At 40.5% G+C, this 23,016-nt stretch overlaps 1 protein-coding gene and 1 non-coding gene across 5 annotated transcripts in view; both read right to left on the bottom strand.

The window, feature by feature from the left end:
* The window catches only part of EML6 (EMAP like 6), a 275,731-nt gene that overhangs the window by 119,394 nt on the left and 133,321 nt on the right, over positions 1–23,016 (bottom strand). For all 4 annotated transcript variants that reach the window (XR_013526605.1, XM_035272567.3, XM_078349319.1 and 1 more), the window contains 4 exons: positions 14,444–14,645; positions 11,170–11,307; positions 8,869–9,125; positions 5,128–5,340 (listed from right to left, as the gene is read on the bottom strand). Coding sequence is in view for 3 of the 4 variants with exons in the window: in XM_035272567.3 (XP_035128458.1) it covers positions 5,128–5,340; positions 8,869–9,125; positions 11,170–11,307; positions 14,444–14,645 (810 nt within the window). In the remaining variant the exon portion in view is untranslated. The remainder of the gene's footprint in view (positions 1–5,127; positions 5,341–8,868; positions 9,126–11,169; positions 11,308–14,443; positions 14,646–23,016) is intronic.
* Positions 8,737–8,798, bottom strand: LOC118147586 (U7 small nuclear RNA). The gene has a single exon (XR_004734030.1). It is a non-coding gene; the product is annotated as a U7 small nuclear RNA (small nuclear RNA).

The following is a 23,016-nucleotide window of genomic DNA, read 5'->3' on the forward strand; positions in this document are numbered from 1 at the left end:
AGCAGCATCAAGGCACTCAAGTAATAAGCAGGGTCCATCTTATATGGAGGCCTAGAACCCCAAAGTCCATGGGAGATTTCAGGAGGTCAAATACCACCCCATCCTCTCTTCAAAAACATTTCTATTTCTTACAGTTTCTCTAAATGAAATCCTTTTTATTGGAATAGGGGAGGCCATCTGTTCGACTATGACATGTGTTAATTTCAAATGTCCACTGGAGACACAATGATTTACAAGGTGAAAATTTCTGCTGCATGCCATGCTCACATATTTTTTGAGAGCATCCTCTGACCAGGTAAGCCCCATTATATTAGGGGTTCCAAGAAAAATTAGGGGAATTCTGCTGCAGAAGGGAAAGGAAGCATGGGGTCTCAAAAGCAAACTTGCCTATGTTGAAGAGTTACCTAAATCAGTTTCAGTAAAAAAGTCAAACTGGCTCAAACTAAGGTCAGTTGGAAATGTTGATAATTGAGTGATTGGGGAGGAGCAAGGTATACTCTTCCCATCTCTCTCTACATCTTAAAGTGTTGGCCTATTCTTTGCTTCCTTGACCTTTATATCTTCCTCACAGATCAATTTGCCTATTCCTTCGTAGTAGTTTAAAAATAGGTCCACAAATTATCTAACACAAAATGAACAGAATATGGCAAAAGTGAAGGTGACACCTAAGAGGATGTGATAAAAGGTACTGCAGATTCTTCCTTGCTTTGTTTGTTGGATCTCTATATGCCACGTCACAAGCACACTCGAGCAATCTATGGAGAGGCTCACTTAGCAGGAACTGAGGCCTCCTGCCAAGAGCCACATGAGCGAGGCTTCTTGGAAGTGAATCCTCTGGCCTCGGTTTAACCTTCACATGACTGCAACCTCATGAGAGACCCTGAACCAGAATCACCCAGCTAAGCTTCTTGGGAATCTGTGACTCCTAGAAACCATGATATAATAAATGTTTGTGCATTTAAGCTTTTAAGTTTAGAGGATAATTTCTTATGCAGCAATAGATAACTAATATAGTCTTTGCAAGCTGGAACTAGAACCTGCAAAAGTGTTAGTGTCATTAATACTTAGGTCTTATCTCTCTGATGTTTTCTTTCTGCCCTCTCTCCCCCTCACTCACTCTGCTCCAGGCACACTGTTCTCTGCTATTTCTCAAACACGCTAAGCATTCTCTGCCTCTAGGCCTTTGCTGTTTCCGCTGTTTGAAGTGCTCTTTCCCTAGTAAGCTGAATGGCTGGATCCTTCATTCTTCAGGTTCCATGTCAAATGAAACCATAAAAGCAAGCTTCTCTTTGACCAGCTTATTTAGAACAGCAACACTACGCTGCCCAACTCCAGCATTCTCTACTCCCACTCTTTGCTTTATTTTTCATCATAGCACTTCTCACAATCAGATATGTTTATATGTTCTTGTATATTAACTGTGGACCTTCAGTAGAACAAAAGCAGCTCCATGAGGGCAGGGATTTGTGCTTGTTTTTCTCTTTGGCATAGCTCCATCACCTATAACAGCATTTAACAAACACTTAATGAATAAATGAAGGCCACACCTGTCTCTCAGAAGGCTTTCCTTGGGACACTGAATGACTTCACCAGATATCTTTGTCCTCTGCACCACAAGGAGGGCTCAGACCTCAGCCCTCACCCCTTCTCTATCGACCTCCTCTCCCATGGCTTTAAAGTGTTGTCAGTGTGACTGCCAGGTGCTCATCTCCAGCCCTGAAGTCTTCCTGGAGCACTCACAGCTCTGTGCCACATCTACCTGGATGCCCAACATGGGCCTCTAACTTACAACAGGGAAAACAGACCTAGACATTCCCCTTGCCCTTATGTGCACTCCCAGAGACAAACATCTTTTTTCTCATTTTCCCAGCTCTGTAAATGTTGCCACCACATACCCCAATGTTCAAATCCCAAACTTAGGAGTCATCCTTGATTATTTTCTTTTCCTCCATTCTCATATCCAATCCATCTGTAAGAGCCTCAGCTCTCCCTAGAAACTGTTTCTGAAGCCCAACCACCTCCCTGTGTCTCTTCCTAATGCCTTTATCTAAGCCACATCATCTCTTACTGGACTCTCGCGGTAACTTCTCTGCTTGAAACCTACCCTTTCCTAACCATGCCACAAAACATCAAAACAGTCTTAAAAACTTAGATCAGTTGTATCACTCCATGTAAAACCATCAACAGTTTTTCACTGCCCTTAGAAGACAACTCCAATTTCTAGCAGCGGCCGGGGGCCTTTATGACACAGCCCTGCCACCCTCTCCAATGCCATGGTATGCAACTCTTCCCCTCGTGCACTATGTTCTAGCCATACTGGCATTCCTGTCCCTGCACTGCATCAAGCTCATCCATGACATATGGAAGGCCACCAGTGGCTCCTCCAAGATCCAAGATCCAAGATTTCCACAACTCAAGTCTTAACATTCAGGACACTCATCATAGGAGGTGGCTGTTCAAGTTGTCTATAAGCCACGTGCCATAAAATGTACAATGCAAGTCCATTTGCTGTGGGGACATGGATACTTTCATGGGTTCCTGAGGTGTAGTGCTAGGGAGGAAAGGAATGGGTATACCAGGTGGAACATGGAGAGCCTCTGAGTGTCTCCCCTTGAAGTAGGGGTGAGTGCCAAGGCTATTAGGACACGGCAAATGTCACTGAGCAAGACCTTGGATTTTACCTCGTGTCAGTGTCTGTGTGGTGATGATCAAACAGGATATAGTCTAAGTGGTATCAGGGAAAGCTGTCAGTATTGATCCTAATTACTTTAAGATGTCAAAACTGTCAAAGTGAGAACAACAAATTGGTTTGGCTACGTAAACACAATACCAGTAGCAGCCATTTTCATTAACTGCAGAGCACTTATGTCTAATTACTGTACAACTGAATATTATCCACACATAATTGCAAACATGTCAAATTAACTTGGTTGTGAGTTTTTAAAAATCCCAGTGGAAAACAATAATGTCTGCTCATGTCCCACAACTGCTCATGGTCATCAGCACCTGCTCATATCTGGCTGTTTACAGGTTCAAAATGTGCATGGAATTTAGGTGACTTGTCGCTTGTCACCTAAATTATAGACAGACACATACCACCAACTGCTATTTTTCCCATCAACAATTCCCACTTTTTATTCACCTCTCCACCAGGAGTTCTGGCACAAAAATGACACAGAAGACTGAATGTCTCAGATGCAAATTATAAGATGTATAAACCATCTGTCATGAAAAGTAGAACACAAGTCCATTTGCTATGAAGACATGGATACTTCTGTGGGTTGCTGAGGGTTTGCTATTCTCACTATGTCATCTGGCTGTCCATCTCTCCTCATTCATGCAGATGCCCTCTGTGTGCCATTACCCAGAGTTGATTTTTATGTAATGGTGACTCATTTTGACAGCACAACTCACCCTCTCTAATATAGTTTGGATATGTGTCCCAAATCTCATGTTGAATTCCAATCCCCAGAATTGGAAGCAGAGCCTGCTGGAAGGTAACTGGATTATGGGGGTGAATTTCTCACAAATGTGCTAGCATCATTCTCTTGGTGCTGTCCTCATCATAGTGAACAAATTTTCACGAGATCTGGTTGTTTAACAGTGTAGGGCACCTGGCTCTAGCCAGGCTGCTGTGGCTCTATTGCTCCTGCTCTGGCCATGTGACATGCCTTCCCTTCTCCTCCTTCACCTTCTGCCGTGATTGTAAGTTTCCTGACACCTCTCCAGAAGCCAAGCAGATGCCAGCATCAAGCTTCCTGTATAGCCTGCTGAACCATGAGCTAATTAAACCTATTTTCTTTATAAATTACCAAGTCTCAGGTACTTCTTTATAGCAATGTAAGAATAGACTAACACACCCTTTCTGTTCTAATAATAGATCCACATTTCCATTGCTATTTTCCAGACCCGAGCCTACCTTACAAGACTTGGGGATATATATACTAGATACCAGTTCTCATTGAGTTATGTTTATTCCCAAGTTGTGACACCGGAGACCAGTAGTGGTGTCTCTGACCCCAAAATTGTTTCTTCTCAATTCTGAATTCTCAGATACTTTTCTTGGAGGCCTAACTTACCCTCTGCAGGTATATTACTCAATCTAACAAGATATGTCCTATTACTCAAAGGGCCCTTGTCAGGAGAAAGAAGAGTATGAATTGGGCATGTTGAGGTAATCCTGTGCCTTGTGCATTTTAAATGGATGGTTGTTTTGTGATGTCTCAGTGATGGTGGTTTTGTTATGCATTTTATGTTCCCTTTATACCATAATTGTCTGCTTCAAAACATCCAGTTAGCTGAAAATGACTTTCTGATTGAATTTTTCAATCCCTTTCCTTGCTTAATCTAAAAATGGTTCAAGTGAAAGTTTTCAGGCAGAAGCATGTCCCTGTTGATTACTTTTCTAAGATCAGATTTTCGGGCACAGTTGAGGAGTCTCAGAAGAGCCTGAATATGGGCTTTGCCTAAACTTGCAAAGGAAGAAGAGGACAGTCATCACGTGGTTAATTCATCACCTTCTACAAAGCTTGAGCATGCGACATAATTGAACTCAAACATTTTTAAAAACGAAACAAAACAATAAAACATGAGGGCAGAGAGGGTTGTTTTGAATTAAACTTATCTCAAAACTTCCACCAGTTATGCAAATTTAGTTTCCAAAATTACTGTGATGAGAGGTCTATAAAGTGTATTATCACCAGGACAACCGCAGTCAGATTTTAATTATGTTTGAAAGGATTTGCTTTGCTTTTCCATGTATAAGCACAATAGCTCTGAATCAAAAAAGAATTTTAGTTGCAACATTTTAATGGACTATATATAAAGTATGAATATTTACATAAAAATAACTTATTTGAAATGTGAAACAAAGCTTACAAATCACAATATGGTAATAACTCTATTAGCAAATTCTTACTTAAATTTGCAAAACCGCGTATCTTAGGATGTCAGAAGTAGAAGACATCAATGCCACATTCTAACCATTTAAAATTGTAGAAGAGTAAATATAAATATACAAGATAAAATCAAGAGTGTATCGGACCAGACAGCAGGAAGATCAGTCTTAATTGTACTGTATAGTTTACAGTAAATCTTTATGCAATGAAACATCTCTTTTGGCCTTACCTCTCTTGAGACAAGGAAATTTAAACAATTTAACTAGTCCAAAATCATCTCCAGACACCAGCACTGAGCTGTTGTAATTTGCATCCACTGAGTTGACGTCAGTAACCTCAGTGTATTTGGGCCAAATTCCACTCACTTCAGGGCCTTTCACACAAGTCCAGGAGGCCCAAGGAATCCCTTTAATTTCTTCTTTACTTGTTAAAGGCTTCCCAGCTGAAAATAATCAATATTAACATTACATTTAAATAACAAGCTTATTCTAATTTACTTTATTCATTTTTTTATAAAGATCTGAAACTTAAAAAAACTTTTATAAATTAATAAAACTACATATTCCAATCTCTTTATCCCATTTGTGATTTTTTTTTTGCATGGTTTAAAAAAAGTCCATACTCAAAATTCTCAGACATAAGAAAATGATTAAATATTCAGATAACGCATCCCTAAATATCCTGACGCGATCACTACACATTCTATGCACGTAACAAAATTTCACATGTACCCCATAAACACACAAATGTATCAAAAATTTTAAAAAGAAAATGATTATCATACTAAACGTAATGTCTCAATGATTATCATACTAAACGTAATGTCTCAAAGCTACTAACATTTACTTATCTAGATACAGATGTTATTATGCTTTGTATTATTAATGAAATGACTTTTATCATGTATCATCAGGTTTAGTCACCAACGCTTTGCCAGGTTTTAAAAACATCGGCTAAGTTCATCCTGAACTTCTATTTCTCACAATTTAAGGATGCTCAGAAGTGATTTTTAAAATTCAGGCTCAGAAGTGATTTTTAAAATTCAGGCTCAATAGCTTAATGAAAAAAAGTTAGTGAATATTATTTAAATTTATAAGTACTAAGCACTGAAAACCTACAAGATTATGGTGAAATAAAATGTAAATCATAAGGGAATATAAACCCGACCATTGTGCTGGGTATATTCCCAAATGGATGGCCTAGTACCCAATTCCCACCACAGCAGGTCAGGGATGTTCCCCAGAGAGCACACAAAAGGAAACACAAACAAGAAACATTTAGGAAACTGTTTAGCCACACACGATTTTCAAATTCAAAATCTAGACAATTAAGCATATTATCTAATTTCTCTCTCAAAATAAGTATTTTCAAAATAAAGAATCTGAGAATAAATGCTCTTATATAATACTGGTGCATTATAAAATTGGCACCTTCAAATTCTGGACTGTAAAACAGCATTACATAAAAATTCATGACAGAGAAAACAAAGTAAAAATGTTTGTAGTTGGAACATGGTCTTTGACCTAGCGTCTTGCCCGGAAGAATACAGTCCTAGGAAGTAACTCAGGAGATAAAATTTCACCAGTACAAAGGCATTTGGAATTCCAATAGCTGGACCAACAAAGAAACTAGAAATAAGCCCAAATACCCAATAATAGGAGAATGATGAAGTAAATTATGATATCACCCCTGAACAGGATAGTATTTTGTTATTGCAAATGATAAACATGTGTTTAATATTTTTATGTAGAAATATATATATATAATAATAATATCAAGCAAAGAAGACAGATGAAGAAATACATACCTCAGCAATGGTGCGCTGAAGAGTTTGATGAGGCAGAGTCTTATTTATGACATTTATTTTAGTATTAAACAAACTAAATGTTAATAATGAGTTTTATGTAAGTCAGATGACTCTCTTAAAAAGTTATGCTGAGGTCACAAAAATAGCTTTTGAAAAATCCTAATGGGCACATTTCACCAAACAACTAATAAGAGACTCCAATTATGAAGAACACAGATCTGAGACTAAAACAATCAAAGTAAATAAGGACTGTGATCCTCAAATCTTTGAAGACTTAAATCTTAAAATGTTGTGTTGGAGTTCTAAGCTGACCTCAGAGAGTTTCTAATACTCCCAGGGCCATTCTTTCTAAAGTTTCAATAGACTGTTCTTCAAAACAGTCTATCCTGGCAGAAACCAGTTATCCTAATGATACCGTAGCCATCTATCCCTAGTTATCTGTGTTATGATGGGAGTACTATTGCCTGACAAGCTGAAATCCACTGATGACACCTCCAGTTCATTTTCATTCATTTCTAACCCCACTGCAGAACTGTGCGCGCAAGGCACTGACAGAAGGATTATGACTATTTTGCATTATCATCAGTTATTTGACTTTTTAGATACACATTAATCAACAATGAAATGGGCAAAGAGTAGGAAGAAAGAAAACAACAGATGAAGCAACAGACTTGGATAATGAACTGAACAGGTCATGAACATCCAAATACTTGAAAGTTGGTTCTACAATTGTTTCAGATTTTTCTCTACTTTAAAAAGTTATGAGATATTTTGAGCATACAGAAAATTATACAGACTACTGCAACGTACAAGTGTTGCACCACACAGCTTCAACAAATCTTAACATTATGTCTTTATCATAGTAGAATTTTAAAGAAAATGTTTCCGAGTTAAAATTCATTGGGTTGTTTTTTAAAATATATTATTTTTTAAGATGGAGTCTTGCTCTGTCACCCAGGCTGGAGTGCAGTGGTATGATCGCAGCTCACTACAACCTCTGCCTCCTGGGTTAAAGCAATTTACCTGCCTCAGCCTCCCAAGTAGCAGGAATTACAGGTGCCCACCACCATGCCATGCTAATTGTTTTTGCGCTTTTAGTAGAGATGGGGCTTCACCATGTCGACCAGGCTGGTTTTGAACTTCTGACCGCACATAATCTGCCCGTCTCAGCCTCAAAGTGCCAGTTACAGGTAATGAGCCACCACACCCAGCCCCATTGGGTTATTCTTTCCAAGATCATCTCTCTGCTTTCTCAGTGGTAACCAACACCCTGAATGAGGTATTTATCATTCCCATACAGTGTTAAAACATTTACTATACACATATATGGTCATAAATTCACCGAATTTATATAAATTATATACATGAAAAATGTATATAATTTATATAAACTATATACAGTTTATATAAATGACTGTATACTGTATATATCTTTCTACAACTTTCTTTTGTCTGCTTAGCATTGTATTTTTCAGATCTATCCATACTGATGCAATAGCTCTAGTTTAATTTTTTCAAGTTTTTAATAGTATTTTATTATATGACTATACCATATTTAACAGAACTCTCCTCATGCTGACAAACATTTAGATGTTGTGACTCATTTTTGGCTACTACAAAACAGCTAGAATAAACATCCTTTGCATGTGCCTTTGTGCATGTTCCCACCAGGAGCATATGTGGTTTCCATTTCCCCTCTTCTCACCATCAGACTTTTGCCAATCTAAATAGTGTAAAATGGTACTTCACTGTTGCTTTAATTATCATTTCCCTGATTACTAGTTGTTTATTGGTTATTTGAGACTTGCCTATTTTTCTAGATTTTTCCCCCCTTTACCTTATCCTTAGGCATTCTTTATATATTCTAGAAATGTATATTTTGTCCATTATAACAATGACAAGAATTTATGCCTGGTCTATGCCTTGTTTTTAAATTTCATTCATGTTCTCCCTTGTGCAGTAATTTTTTGTTTAACATGTTCCAACTCATTAAACTGTAAAATGTTTGTTATTTGGGATCTTGTGACAGGCAGGGGCTTTCTGGCACAAACCAGAAAACCTGATGTACAAATTCTAAAAGAACCGTAACCCTTGTCCTGTATTTCCTTTACCTGGTTCAAAATTTTGCTTTTCAGAAACATCCAAGGCCTACATATGACTTACATGGCATTTTGTAGAACAATCGTTCTCCTGCACCATCATTAGTTTGTAAGTATTTACTATCCAAGGACCAGTCAATGTGCGTGATGAAGCTAAGGGACCTGTTGCATTCTCCAATTTTCTTATACCTCTGGGCAACAGCATAGACATCTACTGGGCCATCATTGGATCCCACTGCAAGGTAAGAACCATCTGGAGAAAATTTCATTTCGTGAATGACTTCTTTTCGATCTTTGATGTGAACTACTTCCGTCATATCTCTACAAGAATAAAAAGCAAAATGATAAGCAGCAAATCTACAAATAGAAAATCCAAGTCAAGTTTTAAAACATATGTGTCAGAAAAAGAAGGGTGGTGAAAAAGAGCCAAACCTGCAGGAATCAAAGAATTAACTTTTGAAGAAATATATAAAATGGTATTACTTAAAATTTATGGAATTTTAGGAGAATAATATACTGTTTAAACAATATTTTTGCCCTCCAAAGTAAAAACAAAAAATTTAACAAAATGCACATCTGTGATGAAGATGTGCACATCTTAATGGGCACAAACCACAGTTTGACAGAAGAAATAGGACGTAGCATTTGATAGGTCAGTGGGCTAACTATAGGTTACAATAATCTATCATACATTTCAAAATAGCTAGGAGAGAGTAATTCTAATGTCTCTAGCAGAAAGAAAAGACAAATATTTATGGTAATGGATAGCCCAATTACATTGATTTGATCTTCACAAATTATATGAATGTGTTCAATTACATGTACCCTGAAAACGTGTATCTATTATGTATCAATTTTTTAAATTTAAAAAAGATGAATTTTTCTTTCATGTTTAACTATATATTATTTTTCCCTAAAATTTTTGTTTCAAAAGTTGAGGTTTGTAAAATTAATAAAAGAATATAACCATGATATATTCTACCATGGAGAAAGGTAGAATATATCAAAGCTAGCATAAATAAGTGATCTTTTTTATACTTTAAGATAGTGACTGTTAAGCTTGATACCTATTGTCACAAAAAGATCAAGTCAAAAAAGCAGCTGAAGAAAATTACCTTTTTCTTTTTTAAATGGTAAACTGTGATGTAATCATTTAACATTTCACTGTCATGAATATAGTGAGTCACTGAAATGTTTTGTTTCTGAGGAGATTCTTCTAAGAATTTCTGCTCACATTTGAAAGCTCACTGGGGTTATTTTTCTCCTACAACTGTGAGACAGGATTATGACTAGTGGGTCACCTGAGCCAGTAAAGATGGCTTCATTAACTCCAAAACAAACTGAATGCATAAAGAATACCAAATAGCCACTCTACATTAACAGTCCCTCATACCTGCTGTCATTTATTAATGGCATTATAGTGTACTATCATGTCATAAAATAGGTGTGTAGAATTTTTTTTTTTTTGGCAGGAGGACTTGGGAAGAAATCAAAAAAGAATTCTGGTACTTAGCCATCTTTTCACACATCACTAAGCAGAAAAAGAAAATGGTGCCCACTAGTTCAGTAACGAGTTACATGTGGTTGGTAGTGAGAATTTCGTGTAATAAACTGTGCTAAGACCATTCTTCAATCAGTGCTACAGAGAATTCTCTGTGCAAAACAGGCAATATTTAATTGACAGATGCATTTTCTTTTCTGTACTTACAAAACATGTGAGTTGAGAGAACAACAAATGCATTCGGAGGCATTACAAGGGTGGATCATAATTGTTTCCAGTAAAAATTATATAGGATGTTAGTAAACCGGAAATATTCCATTTTAGTATCAGTTATGGGTAGAAGAAATCTTTTACTGAAGCTCACCTCTAAACATCTGGTGCTGTTGGATGCTGCTTTATTCTTTCTTCCTCTTTTCTTGGCTTACTAGAAAGCCCACAATCTTTTATCCAAAACTCTTGGAATTAGATGTACTTGGTAATTCATTATTCATTCAATTTTAGAAAGGTTCATATACAATATATTATGTAACATCCCCAGTGGGGGCTGGGGCAGCACCGTGTATTAAACACAATACTTTTGCAGCAAGTCACATGACACATGATTATTCCTAAGAGATTACTAGATTATAAACAGCCTCACATCAGTTTGTAAGGTTAGGCTGTGCTGCCAAATTATCAAATAACTTTGTATTTTCAAAGTGTCAGGACTTCGGAATCACAGATAGGGGGTCGTAGATCTACATTATTCCTATTTGAATGGGTAAATGGATTTTCCCTCAGGTCCTGGCAGATATTATGACCAGGAACATCGTAACATTTAACACAAAAACATTTCTAAATACCATTTTCAACATCAGTACGTGCCTGACTCGGAGAACAATGAAAGAGCCGTCCTTCATGCCCAGGGCCAGCTGAGATCCGTCGGGGCTGAAAGCTACACTGCGAACCGCCTCCTCCATGTTACAGCGGGCAATCAAGGCATGATCGGCCAGGCTCCACAGCCTAGGCACAAGAACGAAGTCAATACAAAACAACACCAACTTCCCATGGTCATCGGCCAGCCCGAGGCAAGAAGACCTGCTCATCACACCAGTTGTAATAAGAAAAGACATAGGAACGTCATACCAGAGCCCTTTATCATGGCCTGTCACTGAATCTGGAAAGGGGTTTTAGTGCTTCTTTGGGTCAGTTTCATTGTTTGAAGGAAGCCAGCAAGAATGAGAAAATGAGACAATATTTCCAAAGATTCTGAGATTCACAGAACAAAAAATTCAGGACTGGGCATGATGGCTCATACCTGAAATCCCAGCACTTTGGGAGGCTGTGGCAGGAGGATCACTTGAGTCCAGGGGTTCAAGATTAGCCTGGACAATATAGGGAGATGCAGTCTCTACAGAAAATACAAAAATTATCTGGATGTAGTGCTGTGCGCCTGTAGTCCCAGCTACCTGGGGGGGCAGAAGCAAGAAAGTCACCTGAGCCCAGGAGTTCAAGGCCGATCCTGCCACTGCACTCTTGCCTGGGTGACAGTGTGAGACGCTGCCTCAAAAAAAAAAAAAAAAAATTTAACTTTTAAATACCACCCTATACAAAATGTTACCTTCTCTTTGAAAATTAAAAGTTGTCCTTCATTCCTTCATGGATACCAAGGGTTATTCATCACACATACAAGTTAAGAAGTACTTATAGAATAAGATACCATTATTACTAGCTTTTTAAAAAGTATGACCCAGACACAGTGGCTCACACCTATAATCCCAGCACTTTGGTCAGGAAGATGACTTGAGCCAAGGAGTTCAAGACCAGCCTGAGCAACTTGGTGAAACTCCATCTCTGCAAAATATTTTAAAAATAGCTGGGTGTGGTGGGTCATGCCTGTAATCCCAGCTACTCGGGAGGCTGAGGTAGGAAGATGGCTTGAGCCTACGAGTTCAAGGTTGCAGTGAGCTATGACCACACTACTGTACTCCAGCCTGGAAAACAGAGCAAGGCCTTGTCTTGAAAACAAAAAAAAATACATATCAATATATATCTCTCTCAATATAAATATAGATCTACATATCAATATACATATATCAATATCATTATATATATATATATAAATATATAAAAGTGCTTTCTAGTAACAGTTACTTCAGCACACACAGATTGAAATACACATTACATTTGTTGGCCTTCCTAGGAAGAAAATGTGTCTGAGATGAAGAAGAGCAAACGATATCCCCGTCGTTGCTCCCCTAGGCGCCCCACTGCTGATGGGTCTACTTTTATGGGGCGGACACCTCACAGGACTCCAGTCACTGCTGGAGAAGGGGCTAGCAAGGGGAAAGTGCAGCTCAAACAGAGCCTTCAGAACATGCTCCCATCTCCACAACACCTACAGCCAGGCACCCCAAAGTGAGTCAACCTGAATGAAATGTCTGAAGATACAAATAAGGCTTTACATGTTGGTTGCAATTGTGGTATCTGACTCCCATCAATTAGTACTCTTTTAAAGACAGTCTTCTCTTAACACAAACAATCGTGTCTGCTGGAGGACTCAGAAGCTAGAGCTCTGCAATAGACAAGAGTAAGTCACACGCAGCATGGTTTCTCTCAGTCTTCTGCCATCAGAAGGGGTGGGGTACATCCCTTACGATGCTGAGCTGCAAGTAAATAGTTTACCAGTCCCTTAGGCAGCCCGTACTGTGCAGCCTCAAACTGAGTATGTTCTCAATACCTCATCCATCGTTCATGATCTCATGTTGTTTTAACCTTGTACTATTTTAAGCAATGCAAGCCTCATGTTACTAGTAAAGAAACCATCACTCCTCAGTAAACTGTATTATCCTCTAAAGTCACTATGCTCATCTTTCTCAAGAAATTACGACTTCCAGCCTTTCCAAATTTTAATACTTAGTATAAAAATGCATTAAAGATTCTAGTCGAATTAATGGTTAAAGGGAATAAGATTCAGGCAGTCAGGGCTTCTCAGGGTGGTTTGCAATTCTGAGACTCAACAGTGTTAAAATATAAAAGCAAAGCACTTCCTTGAAATCACTTCTTTCTGGATAAGCATGTCACAGGTATATGAATAAGTGGGAAAACTCAGAGTAACAGAAAAACAGAAAAGGAGGAAGTGAATAAAGTGAAGAATAAACCAAATAACCATTTATGTCACACAAGGAGAGAACAATAGTTGTTTTAGTTGTTCTCACTGATTTTCAGATCAATGAGGTTTCCATGCTTGGTAGAGATGGAAAAAATAGAATTAATGAATACATTAATTATATTTTGATTAAATTCATAAACATACATAAGGGAGGAGGGAAGTAGTGAGCTTTAGTCCAGTTTACACTGTTCTATATTAGCTATCAAAACCCAGAGGCAGCAGCCATTCAATCGACTGATCAGTCTGTTCCTCTCACACTCTCTCTCTTTCTGGCCTGTCATTGAGCATATCTAAATATACTAAAATACTGAAATTGGGATAATATTCATCTCAAACCTTTAAATCATATGTTCATTCCCTTAATAGGTACAAAAATATTGGGAGCATAAGCCACTGTGCTCATTTTACCCAGTTGTGCTCTCAAAGAGTAAAAATGATCCATAGCAAGAAAGCTGGAGGCCCTGAGAAAACTATTCTCCCAGGCCCCATGACTCTTTGATCTGATGATGTGGTTCAAAATTTCATCTGAGACTTTAAAAAGAAATAACAATTTAGTCATGTGCTCAGGACAATTTTGAGAATCAGAATTTAAGTTCTAATGATGATGAACAAGAGAGTCTCTAATGAAACTCTCCTTGCAGTCCCCTGCAGTAGGATCCAGGGCATGAGGGGACAATATGATTTCATCACAGATGAGTGTGCTTAGCTCTTATGTCTCCAACTAGAAAGAACTGTAAGCCAGCCTTACCAGTGTTCATTGTATTTTTCACTTCTAAAAACATTTTCATGATTTAAGAGGCAGCCAAGAAAGACAACAGCAGTAGCAAAATGCCAAGAAACCCACTTGTTGAGCTACATGTCTTAATGCTTCATTTGGAAACTGTGGTTCTGTTCACACTTTATCCTTCTATTAATAAGCAAATTTGGGCAAATAAATCCATCTCAAAGAAGTCAAAGAGATGACAGTGGCGGCCGGTGGGGCCTCACCTGACAGAGCGGTCATCGCTGCCTGTCACAGCCAGAGGCTTCTTGGGGTGCAGGGCCAGAGCCCAGAGCTCACCCTCGCAGTGGCCCTGCAGGATCAACATCGGCTTGTCTCGCTCTCGCACAATCACTTCAAATATCTCACTGTCCTGGGTCCCTGCTAGAAGGCGGTCTGCTTTCCAGCACACGCTCCGGATAGAGAGGCCTGACAAAAATAAGTAAAACAAAAGCAAATCTTCACACTATTCACCAAAAACCAAAAAAGTCTAAAGTAAATACCCTTTAACCAGGATAGCATCAAATGTGACATATCTTAGAGACTCCTGGAGGCGGAAAATAACCTCTGCCACCATTCTGCGTTATTTCCTTACAAGTGTTGGATGTTTCTGCTAACCCTCGTGATCTAGCTTGTGAAAAAGCGGCTGCTTTTCCTTGACTTAGGATAACTATGGTTTTCTACAGCAGGACTGTGGGGTTTTTTCTTTTTTTTTTTTAGGAGACAGGATCTCACTCTGTTGCCCAGGCTGGAGTGTGGTAGCACAATAGCTCACTGAGGCCTCTGGGCTCAAAGTGATCCTCCTGTCTCACCCTCCCAAGTGGCTGGGACTACAGGCATGCAACGCGATGCCTGGCCTAATTTTTTTCTTTTTTGTAGAGATGAGGTCTTGCTGTGTGTTGTCTAGGCTGGTCTTAAACAGCAGAATATATTTTGAATACTGTATCTTGAAGTAAATATAAGATGATAAATTGGTCTTTATGAAAACCTAACCTTCAAAATAATTTCCTTCTGATTTTCTATCATTCATAGAAAATCAGAAGGAAATTATTTTGGAACCTTTAGGAACAATAACATTGCATTAAAATGATATGTGGGTGATACTACAGAACAGCTAATTATCGTATTAGGCAAGGTTAATACATATTTGATCAGAACCTAGATATATCCTACTGAATAAATAGACGCACTGTGTCTCAGAAATATGCAAATGAAACTCCAATTTCAGTCTCAAAATACCATCAAACATTTATCAATGAAGATGCTGTTCTTCACCAACTTGATTTATGGAATCTTCTCCAAAAGGCTCTTCCCCAAAAGCATAGTACTCCTTTTAAGACCATACCTCCATCTCAGTAGTAGCATTTCACCCCCTAGGCAGGTCCTCACTTGCCCAGGTTTTGATCTCTTGGATTGTTTGCAGTCTGTTCCATTCCTTACTGGGTTTGTTATTTGCTTAGGCAGTGAATGTTCTAATCTGATTTAGAAACACAGAAGCAATATCACTTTCCTAACTACTTTAGAACAAGGTGAGGATGTGATGAGCCCACGTTGCCTCCCCAGCAGGCACTGTGTCTCTGCGATAGAGTATCAGAAGCTCGAGGGCCTGGGCTCTACTCCTGCTCTAGGCCCAATTGGCTAGACACAGGAGTGCTCCTTCCTTGCTGGGGACCAATTTTTCTCCCGTTAAGATGTAGAGTATAATTATGGTGACCATGTAATTTGTCATTCCAATTAGAATGCCTTTTAAGTGTGAGAGGTTCTAAAACTAAATGTACATAATATTTTGAAATATTTGACTAAGAAAGTAGCTTTCCTATGTTGAAAGACCTAATAAATAGTTCTATCAAAATATCTTCAGTTATAAAATTCTAAGACCTATTTACCACAAAATGAAAAATCCAGGGCAGAGAGATGAATAGACAGAGAATGGAGGATTTTTAGGGCAGTGAAACTATCCTGTAGAACACTATAATGGTGGAGACATGTCATTACACATTTGTCAGAACCCACAGAACATACAACACCAAGAGTGAACTCTAATGTGAGCTATGGCCTCTGGGTGGTAATGTCATGTCAAGGTACATTCACCCACTGGAACAAATGGACTACTCTGGTGGGGGATGCCGATAGTGACAAAAGCTATGTATGTGTGTTGCGGGTGGGAAGGGGTATATGGCAAGTCTCTGTACCTTCTCATTTTTTTTCTTAACCTTAACTACCTTAAAAAAAAAAAAGTCTATTAAAAAAACAAAAAACAGCCAGGTGCAGTGGCTCATGCCTGCAATCCCAACACTTTGGGAGGCTGAGGCAAGCAGATCACTTGAGGCCAAGAGCTTGAGACTAGCTTGGCAAACACGATGAAACCTCCATCTCTACTAAAAATACAAAAATTAGCTGGAAGTGGTAGTGCGGGCCTGTAGTCCCAGCTACTTGGGAGGCTGAGGCATGAAAATGACTTGAGCCTGGGAGGCAAAGGTTACAGTGAGCCAAGATCATGCCATTGCACTCCAGCCTGGGTGACAGAGCAAGACTGACTTCAAAAAAAAAAATTTCAAGACAAATACTAAGCCAGTTGGGATGCTGGGACAACAGAAGGGGTAATTTGGGGTGTATGGACACCCTAACTGTAATCTTCATCTTAATCACCTCACTGTGGTCTTGAGAGGATCCAAAGATATAATGCATTAAGAGAAAGTAATTTTTTCTAGGCACAAGGCTTTAAACAAATAATACATGAGATAACTCTTACTCCTTGCTCTGAATTCACTGCTACAGGCCTTGAAACGGCAGGAGAAAGCACACAGGCAGATGTATTATTCCCACTAGGAGGAATAGAGATACCTTGGCAACACTAGCTCAGGGTCAATCACTCAAAATCCTCCAGTACAAACATCGGGATGGACTTTCAAGGATGAGAAGGACAGATGTATGGTGAAAGCAGTCAGGATGTCATTGCAAGCTGACAGGGCATGCAGCTCAGCTGCGGAGGACCACACAGCTTTGCACCCACGATCCTGTTGCCACGGGCCCCCCTTGTCCTGATCTCTTTCCTGCCCTGCTCTGGGTTTCATTACCACTCATGAGTCAACATATTCCTGTTTCCTCCCTGGTGTTTCTCTCAGCTCCTGCAGGGGCTTGGCAGGAGGGGCTGAATTAGTTGTCTCCCCAGCAGGCTTGCATCGTCTATAGTTTTATTACACAAAGGGTTTGATGCTTTGTTCTTCAGCATCATGAGGAAGGAAGGAGAGTCAGTGATATTTTACCATCAGCAAAAAACAATCTACTTTTACTGTATCTATTGTCTGCTTCCTCTAAGTAGAACAGAAAGGTCTGTAAAGAGAATTTTGTCAGTTTTTTTTATTGCTGTATCCTCAGTACCCAGCACAGTGACTGTCACGTGGTAGATGCTCAATAAAGATTGCTGAGCAAATGAAATAAAACGACTAACTCACAAACATTTCTTGAGAGGCCAAGGAATAAAAGATACCACCCCTGTTACTCAGTAAGAACATTCAAAGAAGGGATCCACTCATTCCTTTTTTCCAGAAGTTTCTATTCAGCATTACTCTGTGCCTGGCACTGGAGCTTAACAGTGAACAAGCTGGGTGCCTGCCCTAATGAAGCTGACATTTTAAGAAGGGGCCAGGCACATGTAAGCAGATATCCATGCACCAAAAACCAATGAAAGTAGTGCAAACGTATGTGTGTTCCTATATACACATACATTGTATACACATATAGACATATACGTTATATCTCTTAGTGACATGTTACATATTTTGACTGTTATTGAACATTCAGCTCACAGTCCTTTTGTAATGCCTTTGATTGTTTTAAAGACACTGCCCTTTTCCAGGCAGGCCTGGAATCCACCAATTCTCCCCAAGGCCTCCAACAGCATGTCTGGTCTCACAAGGCCAAATGACTTGCAAACAGAAATTTCTCCCAAGGACCTGGAGCTCTATTTGGTCAAGCATATATTTATGCTGTATTACAGAAAAGATTTAATGCTGTACTCTTCAGCATTATCAGGAAGGAAAAAGTTGATGATATTCCCACATCAGCAAAAACAGAATAATCTACTTTTTTACTGTATTTATTGTCCTGCTATTTTTTAACCTTATTTGGGGAAACAAATTCAGCAAGGAAAAAACACTACTATAACAACCCACCACCTGGAATTAAATACCAACATGAAAAATACATATATCCTATCATCTTGTCTCCCCCCCCAACCCTCCCCCACCCACATTGAAGTTTCCATCTTTTACCCAGGCTGGAATGGAATGGTGATCTCAGCTCACTGTGACCTCCACCTTCTGGTTTCAAATGATTTTTCTGCCTCAGCCTCCCAAGTAGCAGGGATTAGAGGCACCTGCCATCATTCCCAGCTTAATTTTGTATTTCTTGGAAGAGATGGGGTTTCACCACATTGGCCAGGCTAGTCTCAAACTCCTGACTTTGTGATCCACCCGCCTCAGCCTCCCAAAGTGCTGGGATTATAGGCATAAACCACTACACCTGGCCTATCTTGTCTTTTAAAAAATGTTAAGAGGCTCAGGAACAAAGATGAACCTTCCAACTCAGTCCAGACTAATGAACCAGCCAAGTCACATAGCACTCAGTGTTTTTCAGATGGTATCCAGGGAGCTCTTGGATTCCTCAGAAGAGTGCCAGGGTCCTGGCAAGGAGAGGGACCGCAAGTGGGACAGCAAGAGGCAGGAGTTTGAGGATCCCACAGCTGCATTTCCCTCAGCACCGCACGATCTCCGATTTCATTTGAAAAAGGGTTCCACTGAACTAACCAATATAAGGGCAAAGCTTCACATTTAGCAAAGGCAATGAGGGTAAACTGACAGGGATTATTTCTGGCTGCATATGAGTGGAAGGGAAGAGAACAAGAGAAGGATTCGCTACATATTCTCAGGGTTTGCAATACCAACTTAATGAGCTGCGAACATTTTCTCTCAGAGAACTGGGTCTCTCCATAAGTACTCAGTTCTTTAAACAGACCAACTGTCTTTTGTCACATCAGACAAATAAACCTCATGGGGTCTGTCTGCCAGGTGATAGACACAATACCGGATCACTCTAATTCCTAAGATAACTGTCTTAAATAGGAAGACATCAGTAGGGCAAAAGCTGTATTCACTCTTCCTACTAACATCCCATTTCCATCCTTTTTTTTTTTTTGAGACGGAGTTTCGCTCTTGTTACCCAGGCTGGAGCGCAATGGCGCGATCTCAGCTCACCGCAACCTCCGCCTCCTGGGTTCAGGCAATTTTCTGCCTCAGCCTCCTGAGTAGCTGGGATTACAGGCACGCACCACCATGCCCAGCTAATTTTTTGTATTTTTAGTAGAGATGGGGTTTCACCATGTTGACCAGGATGGTCTCGATCTCTTGACCTCATGATCCACCCACCTCGGCCTCAAAGTGCTGGGATTACAGGCTTGAGCCATCCATCCTTTTTAAACTAATTGTTCTTCTGCATGCAAGAGTGGTAACGAGAACCACACAGTCTCTTCTGGGCGCCTGCTGGTGAGACCTTGGTGAGTGGCAGATCTCTGACAAAGTTCTGACATTAATTCACTTCTCCTGTCTAGCCAGTCTTTGTTTTTACTTCTGACACAAACCCAGAGAACAGAAATATAACCATGATGTCCCAGCGGGACTGGCCAAGACAGCTGCAGCAGTGGAAGATAATGAAACTGTCTAACACTCCTTTATATTCTGCTCTAGGAGTCAGAGAAAGATAAGCTAGTATTTGGAATACGGTTAGAAACCCACCAGTAGTTAAGAGAAACAGGAGAAATCGTCCTAATTATTTAAAACCACAAAAGTTCTCTATCCTGGAGAAATACACATCTCTGTTACTTTTGACGGTGTGAACTAAAGGCATTTCACCACAGGGATGAGGTGTCCACATTTGGACACTATAGCCCATGCCACTTGTGATGAGAAATGTGGTTTCTCTGGCCTGTGCTTGGTACAGAGCGCCAGCAGATGGCAGTAGAGAGCAAACCACCCTTCTAAACCCAAAAATCCTCTAATGGCAAGACCAAATTCTTACCAGTCCACAGCCCTGAGTTTATATTCAGACAAAAGAATGGAAGCAGCATCCTTCCAATCCCCTCTGCTACAGTCCTGAAGCCTGGCCATGGGGATATCCAGTCTGTGAATATCAAATCGGACCACATTACTAAGGGACATTGCTTATTTTCTACCGCTAGTTTATTTTGAACAGTGAAACATACGAACTGGATTTATACCCCAGCCCTTCCCAACTGTGTGACATGGTAAGGTATTTAATCACTCATATCATCAGTTCCTCCATCCGTAAAGTGAAAATATTAGCACGCATACTTCATAGCATTGTGATAATTCAACGCAACAACACTTGACCCAGTGTCTGGCATGGAGTGAAGGAATCAATCAAAATATGTTATGCTAGTATTTGAAGCCACAGGGTTTTGTGCTTTGCAGGATCTTTTTATTAAGTTGACACCTCAGCACAGAACAACTTGCTGTATGTAAGGTCACATCCAAGCCCCGTAAGGCGTCAGTGCCGAGAGCTAAGAAGTGCCCGTGAGCCTTTCCTAGAGCGTCTTAGTTACTTTGCCTTGTGTTACAACTTAGTTGTTGTCATTTGCTATAATTTTGATGTGCTAGCACTACAGACTCACAGAGGAAAAGGCTATGTTCCAGCACTCTCAGATTATAAACCATTTAAAAAAGAAAATGGCTTTTTCTCCTAATTATTTGGCCCAAGAGGGGAAAGCTGAAAGCAGAAAGAGGCTTGTACTTAACAGTGTTCTTAAATCTCGTGTTCCAAGGCCTGATATGATAAAGGGCCAGGCATGGTTGTTCCTAACTCTTACTCTGCACCAGCATCTATAGAGAGAGCATTTAAAAGATAACGACGCTTGCGTCCCTTCCAGAGTCTCTTCCCAGTTGGTCTGGACTGGAGCAAGAATATCTCCCCAGGGCTGAGAACCACTGGCTGCTCAAGCCATTCTCCAGCTAGTATGTTCTCACAACTCAGACTGTTGAAAATTCAGAATGCCTGGCTGGTCTTAGTTAATTCTAACACAGTGGTTCTTCAGTTGCATGCTAGCAAACTCTACCCCACTGGATCAGAAAGCCCAAGGATGATAAGTAAATGGCTAAAAAGACAGTAGAACCTCTGAGAAGTTGACTTTGAGTCAAACAAGCAAGCCCTGCAGGTGGGCAGTAAGGATCCTCGTCGACATGACCAAGCCCTGTGCCCACGGGTGCCCGTGAGTGCTCAGGAGGTGGCATTATAATTAATGCCAGGGATAGCGCCAGCCCCTCAATGGGGCCAGTATACGTGATGAACCAATGAAATAACAGCATAGAAAGTTTGTATTACTTGCCTAAAGTCACAGAGCAAGCAAGCAATAGGGAAAAAAAAATGAGGCTTCAGGCAATTCAAGTGTGAAGTTAATACCCTTCCCCACAAAGTTATTTCCCATCTCTGTGAATGTATGCCCAGGACATGGTACCAAAGATGAAACAAGACAAGGTCACGGCTGCTCCTGTAAATGTAACCTCTTTAAGAATGCAATACAAGGAGTGCCTTGAGTGAGAGCAGCAAAAGGTAATAAGAGTAAGAGGGAGAGAAAGTAATTTCACCCTCTTAAGAGGGAGTATTGGGAGAGGGTGTGGAAAAGACAGCAGAGACCTTCAAAGCCCCCTGCCTTTGCAGCCCCTCAGGAGGGGGTGGCTGAGGTCACCTAGGGAGCCTGGAGCCTGGGCACAGGCACTCTGGGCCTTGCAGGGGTTTCTGATGTTCTAAGGGTAACGCTGGCGACAGAGTTTGGAAATGTGAAAGAAATGCAGGAGGGAAGACATGCATCTCCCCAGGATTCATAAACAGATGATTTTGGAGCCTAGTACAAAACAGAAGCGTGGGGCCCCTTGCTAAAAAATGATTAAGAATTCCAAGGAATTGACAGCAAAGCATGCAACCAACCGCAAGGCCCTTCTGAGCACGAGCCCTGTGTGACCACCCGGATCTCGGCCTGAGACGCCTCCCTGCCATGGCACCCCCTAGGGGAATCTGATGATTAAATGGGATCCTGTGTGTAGAGTATGCACCACAGAGTGGGCATTCAGCACTGGCCCTAAACAGAGAAGTCAGTGGCAGGGCTGGGCTGCAGGTCATCCTCAGTGCAGACTGCCTATGACCTGCTTCTCCCGTTCACAAAGGCTCCCTGCCTGAGAATCTCCAGCAGGATTCATAGGGAAGGTTTCTTTTTACAAAATCTCTGCTTATTTCAAAACCCACTTCACAGGATCCAAAACTGTATAGCCACAGGAACTGTGAAAGATCCACAAAGCCTAGTGAGACATCAGAGCACACAGTTGAGCCCATGGTCTCCCACCTGGGGAGGGAACCCACCCAGGCTAGTTTTTACATAAGGCTGGCTCAGGAGGGGTATTTACAGCGGAATTACTACACAGCAAGCCAGGCTGGCTGCCCTCTATCTGACACATGTGGAACCTGAGCACACAACGCCACCATGTCTCCTGGCTGCAAATCTGTCTCTAGCTCCTGTGCCACATGCCTCTGCAGTGTTCCTCCACCTTCTCAGCAGAACAGTGAGGCTGAAGGGCATGCCCAAAGAAAAGTGGCAGGCACACAGGGAGAGTGGCGACAGAGGCAAGAGGTGAGTAATGGAACCACCTGCAGGACCGGAGAATAGGATGTGCTTATTTTGCCATTGTAAACAAGGGTGTTCTCAGGTTTGAGATTTGGTCTTTTGGATGTTCTC

Source organism: Callithrix jacchus, chromosome 14 (assembly GCF_049354715.1).
Source record: "Callithrix jacchus isolate 240 chromosome 14, calJac240_pri, whole genome shotgun sequence".
In the NCBI taxonomy this organism is placed as follows: domain Eukaryota; kingdom Metazoa; phylum Chordata; class Mammalia; order Primates; family Cebidae; genus Callithrix; species Callithrix jacchus.